Consider the following 5721-nt stretch of genomic DNA (forward strand, 5'->3'; position numbering starts at 1 on the left):
AACAGGTTCAAAGCTGCCTGGTGGATCAGCAGCCCAAGGTGGAACTCACCCATATCCAACAGGACCCTATCAGTGCCCTGGCCCCCTTGGCCCTCACGGTATTGTCATTTGAATGTATGTGCCAAAACCCATGAACATTTGCTTCACACTTTCATAATCTTTATTTTTACCTGCCAAACCAGATTTCCTTTTTAATCTTTGTATGCAGGCCATTGTCAATGTCAGACAGATGGGTACCAAGACACCTCCTAGTCCCAGTGACTGGTGTCACAGAGGATAAACGTGTGACCCAGATCCCAGCCTAACAGTGGAGACAAGACCGAAATATGAAAATCAGGAGAGCACATGTACAAAGGACAGCTCAGTCGGATACAGAAAGGCCAAGATCACCAGAGATGGGAGCCCTGTGTGTTGCCTGCCCTCGGCCCCTGCCCGCAAGGCTGTGGCTTAGAGTTTGCCCAGCATTCCGCTTCTTCTCACCATCTCCCCCCAGTCTTTTCCATTGGCTTCTTTCCAGCATCACCAGCCAGACCACTGTCTCTAGGTGGCATTTCCAAGCTTGAGGAAAAATGTGCTTTTATTACTGCACTCCTATTAGTCACCTTGCTTCTGAGCCCCTAGCCCCACTGTGAAAACACAGTGTAGGGGTGCAGCCATTTCTTCTTGCATCCTGGAGCTATGCTTCTCTGGGCAGGAAAATTCAGTCAAGTGGTTCTGCTGAGCTGAGAGGGCAGTGGCAGATGGTGGGTGGGGGTGTCTTTCTGTTTTTTTTTTGTTTTTTTTTTTTTTGATCTTTTATCTTTTACCAAGTCTCAGGAGCTCTGCTAACCAGACCAACTTCTGGGTGACCCAGATGCTCGGGAAGATCCAGGGGACTCTCTACTTACTCTGTGACAAAGTCAGAACTCTGTACCCCTTCTGCTTGACTTCCACCCCTGTCCGTCTTGGTCTCCTCCACGGTCTCTTTGGCTCCCCTACCCAGCATAGAGGAGGTAGGATTGCGGAGCAGTAGCAAACCTTTCCCAAAAGCTCTGCGCACCACGGAGGAGGAGAAGTAGAACAGTAATGGATCCAGGCTGGCATTGAGGGAGCTGAACACCACAGCCTCCACCCGCCACGAGGGGCTCTGCCTCAGGTAGAACCCCACCAGGTGGGACATGTTATAGGGTCCAAAGCACACCAGGAAATTAAGAAGCGTCACCACAGCCAGGCCCACTGCCCGGCGTCGCCTCTGAGCCCCAACGTGGGGCTGCGTGAGCATGATCCACACGAAGCGCCAATAACAGAAGATGGTGACTGCCATGGGAACGAAAAAGAGGACCAGGCACAGCTCCAGCCGAACGGGCAACACCACATCCAGCTGCTCTTGGGTGAAGTTCTCGTAGCAGGTTATTTGGTTCTCAGTGCCCACCTGCTCGGTTGAGTTCAGGTACTGAACGATGATGACGATGGTGCAGTGGCCGAAAGACATGATCCAGGCCACCAGAGCAGCGATCACTCCATACAGTGGCCTGCGGGATAGCTTGTACTGCACCGGGAAGGCCACTCCCAGGTAGCGTTCCATGCTGATGCCCGCCAGCAGCCACGTGCTGCAGTAGATGCTGCTGTAGAAGCCGAAGCCCGTGAGTGCGCACACGATCTTTGGTAGGTACCAGCGGAAGTTGGATGCTGCTTCCACGATCCGGAAGGGTAGCAGCAGCAACAGGAGCAAGTCCGCCAGGGTCAGATTAAGCAGGAGGATGTGCACAGGGGCAGGCTGAGGCTGGCGAACCCGGCCCATGAAGGCCCGCAGGGCCAGCAGGTTGGCAGGGAGCCCAGTAAGAAAGATGAGGATGTAGGCCGTAAGGATCAAGGAACTGTGCCAATCTGGGGTCATTCTGGAAGATGGGGGGTGGGGAGGAAGGTGTAGGGTCAGGAGCTCTCCACCTACAGTGCGCACAGCCTGCAGACCCTCTTTCCGCAGAGTTCAGACTGCTCACATCCTCTGGTTCTCTCCTGTCCTCAGTCCAAAGCTGTCTGCTCCTCACCACCGCTTGCTCAAGCCACCTGCCAGAACTGCCCAGAGCAATTATTGACTTAGCCTTGGGCGGGATATTAAGCTGCAGTTATTACATTTGCCATCCTGTGTCTCTTGGGGAGACCAACTCGACTTCCCACGGGAATTTCCCCTCTGCTTTCCAGGGCCCCTTTTCCTCTGTAGCCTCACAGATAATAGGAAGTAGCTGCAATCGGTTTCCTTTATTGCTGCTGGCCGTGGCTGGGGGCCAAAGCCTGGTGGGAGAGAGGGGAAGGCAGCCATAGAAGCTGGGGAAGATCAGGTAGGTGTGTGTCTCAGGAGAAAAAGGAATCTTGCAGAAGGCAAACCAACCCTGCTAACCCTAGCTCTCCTCAGCTTCAGGTGCCCACCCCTTGCCACCTCCCCAGCCTCCCAACCCATCAGCTTACCTCCTTGGGCAAGTTCAGGGGTTTCTTCTACCTGGCTCTCCTCTGGTCCAGCGCTGTGGAACCTACCAAAACCGGGGAGCTAGGATAGCCAGTTCCTTGCTCTATGTCCTGTCCCTCCAACCCCCAAATTTTAGACACACAACCCAGAGAGCACAGGTGGCTTAAAGCTTGGTGCTTTGACTGTATACAGGACTCCTCGACTACAGGAGGCGACTTTGTTACCACTTGGTTAGTAACTCTTGCTACAATCCCCGTCCTTCTTCATTTCAAGGTCTGCGGTTCCTTACACCCACCTCCACCCTCAGCCTCCGGGTCTGATCATCACTCTTTTGATCTGACAGACATCCTGCAGCCTCCTCCTCACCCCACAGCTGCTCCTCAGTTCCAAGCCCCAGCATTTCTCCCCTGCGTGCACACACCAAACTGGCTTGCCTTGCCTGGTTTCTGAGAGAAGGTTTCCTGGGGGTTGCTGGTGCAAGAGGAATTTTAGCAATTGTTGCAGCCAATTACATACAGAAAAAGGAGGGGGAGCCAAAAATCATAAGGAACTTGGTTGGTGGGAAGATCTTATACTAGCATGGGTCACATGACCAGAGAGAAAGAGGCAGGTCAGTAATTGAGCAGTATTTCCTCTCAAACCCAAAGCAGGGGGGCCTGCGGCTCTGTCCTCTCCCGGGAGATCTGTTCTATTCCGATTTCAACAGATTTTTCTGACCCTACTTCCTGTTTCCCTGCCCCCAAACCCTTAGACACTGCCCTCCCATCCTCCCACCTGCCTCCCCACCCTCTCCCACCCTCCACCCCCACCCTCACCCCCTACCCCTGTCAGATCCTTTTCTGTCTTCTGATCGGTTTCTTCAGAGCAATGTCTAGAAGGTCAATTTCATTCTCAGAATGAGGCTTCCTGTTTCCTGTGATTCCTCCCTTGTCTAACTTCCTTGTGGTCTCCTGGTGTCCACCCCAAGTTTCCTTCGGCCTTGAAGCTGAGAGAGACCGGCCTTCCCTAGCTTGTGTCTTGTTTTTGGTGCACAGTTGGGCTGCTGCTGGCCGCCATCCAAGTCCCTGCACTGGGAACTCTGGGTCGGATCAGGTTTTATGAACTTTCCTTTCCTTCTGCAAGCGAGCATGGGAATCCTAACCGCCCTGCACATCCAGGGCGACTCAGTGAGGCTGAAGGCATGAGGCGTCAGGGGCAGGGCCCCTGGTCCTTCCCTCAAGCCTCCCGCACCTTCCTAGAAGGTGAAAGCTAAGAGTGGGGCCACAGGCCTGAATCCTAACTCCTCTGCAGGCTAAGGCCAGCTAGGCTACAGATGACAGGCGGAGAGGCCCACTCTCCTAAGGGGTCCCGCGGCTGCTCTCAGAAGAGCTGCTCGCTCTGCAGTATTCCTCCCCCCTTCCTCCTCCTCCCCTTCCTCCTCCTCTTCTCTCCCACCCCTTGGTTTCTCTATGTCCTCTCCTCTGACCTGTTCAGTTACCTACGAGTTAGCCAGTCTGCCCAAGGCCTCCACGGGGCTGGACAGGTGGCTCAGTGGTTTAGAGCACTGGCTGCTCTTGCAGAGGCCCTGAGTTCAATTCCCAGCATCCACATGGCATGGCGGCTCACACTGTCTGTAACTCCAGTTTCAGGAGATTGGACGGCCTCTTCTGACCTCCATGAACACTGAACATACATGCTGTATGCAGACAAAACACTTACATATACTAAAGAAAAATCCCCCAAAACACATATGCGAGAAAACAAGGGCAAGAACATGTTGCCTTCTCTTTCATTCCTTCCCCTCTCTCCCTTTCTCCCTCTGTCTCTCCCTCTTTTCTTTCTTTTTCTAGTATTAGACATGGATTCTAGGGTCATTTGAATTCTAGCCACGCCCCCAGCCCCTCACTGCCCTAAGACCAGAGGGGGTTGTTTAAAACTTCCAAAGGCCTTCCCTTAGTAACCTACTTATACTAGCCAGGCCCAACCTTCTAAAATCTCCATAGCCTTTAAAATAATCCTCAGCCAGCTGGGGACCCAGCAGTAAAAACAGGAGCCTGCAGGAGACATTTCAGATCCACACCATAGCACAGGAGAGCCAAGGAAGAGACCTGCTGTTCCGTGCTAGTGTGGTTTTGTGTTCATGATTTTTTAAATAAATATTCATGAAAACTTAGATTTAACCTCAGACTAGAAGCTTATTGGGAAGCCAGGCTGGAGGAGCAGAACCGTCCCTTGTTCTCTGCCTGTCCCCTTGTGTTTCCCTCTGTGGCAATACTGTGTCACCTATAGCAAGACATCGCTTTCCAGGCTCATGGAATTTACAGAGGAAGCCCTCAGCACATAGGGCAGAGCCGACAGCCACATGGACCTCGGGTTCTATGGCCCTGGGAGTCCTTCCTGGCATTGGGTGGATGAGATTTAAATCAAGGTCTAAAACAGCTGTCAGTGTTGCCTCCAAGACACACAATTAGACCCATCATCGTGTTAGGTGGCACCCTAGCTGCTGTAATTGGGCAGAATTGAGACATGGCACTATTTCATAATATAGGAATCCAATCATCCACAACAGTGTGATATAGGGGCCCGGGGCTCCAAAATCAAAGCGATAACACCCACATAGCAGGTGCTGGCGGAACATAAACCTGCTGTGTGCTTCAATGCTGGTCCAGGCAAGAGCCCAGGCCTATAGAGAGAGGCAGGTGTCAAAGCAGTGGAGGCAAGATGGGGTCAGAGATGTTGCCCTGGGCTGGGGTCTCCAGATACCTGGAAAGGGGGCAGTAGACGTGAGGCATTGTGGCACACACCTGTAATCCCAGCACTCAGGAGTGCAGGCTGAAGCATCCTGAGTTTGCAGCCAGCCTGGGCTACATAGCAAGACCCTGTCTCTTGAGTCAGATGATTTCCAAAGTTCCTCGATGAGTCTCAGGGCAGCCCATGTCTTCACGGTTCAACCGAAATGAAGCTGGAGCTCCAGCCATCACATCTGTGTTCCTGGGGTGTTCCACATGTCACACTTCCCATCCCGCGCCTGTCCGCTGCCCGCTCCGACTCTCTGCTTCCATCGGCTACTTCTGTCCATCGGCTACATGGCCAGAGTTCCCACAGGAATCAGAGCGACAGCAGGAGCACCCGCGGGTGCTATGTCCCAGAATCAACTCATTTCTTTGTTTGCTTAATCTCACAAAGACGGATCCTTCCCACGTGACCAGGAACCTTGCTAGCCTCTGGCTGCCCAGTCTCCATGGATCCCCACGAGCATGGCTGTGTTTAGGGTAGGTCAGGCAGTCTCACCATCTCCG

At 53.1% G+C, this 5721-nt stretch overlaps 1 protein-coding gene across 1 annotated transcript; it reads right to left on the reverse strand.

Annotated features, from left to right (window-relative positions):
- Window positions 1-883: 883 nt before the first annotated feature.
- On the reverse strand, window positions 884-3288 carry Ffar2 (free fatty acid receptor 2). Its single transcript, XM_021221931.1, has 3 exons — window positions 3266-3288; window positions 2446-2507; window positions 884-1877 (listed from the first exon to the last, which is right to left on the reverse strand). The coding sequence occupies exon 3, from the start codon at window positions 1874-1876 to the stop codon at window positions 884-886; it is 993 nt and encodes a 330-aa protein (XP_021077590.1). The 5' UTR covers window position 1877; window positions 2446-2507; window positions 3266-3288.
- Between the last annotated feature and the right edge of the window lie 2433 nt (window positions 3289-5721).

Source organism: Mus pahari, chromosome 1, assembly GCF_900095145.1.
Source record: "Mus pahari chromosome 1, PAHARI_EIJ_v1.1, whole genome shotgun sequence".
Taxonomy (NCBI): Eukaryota; Metazoa; Chordata; class Mammalia; order Rodentia; family Muridae; genus Mus; species Mus pahari.

Excerpts from the sequence above, each read along its gene's own strand:
- Ffar2 (XM_021221931.1), bottom strand. The coding sequence starts at position 1,876 with ATGACCCCAGATTGGCACAGTTCCTTGATCCTTACGGCCTACATCCTC.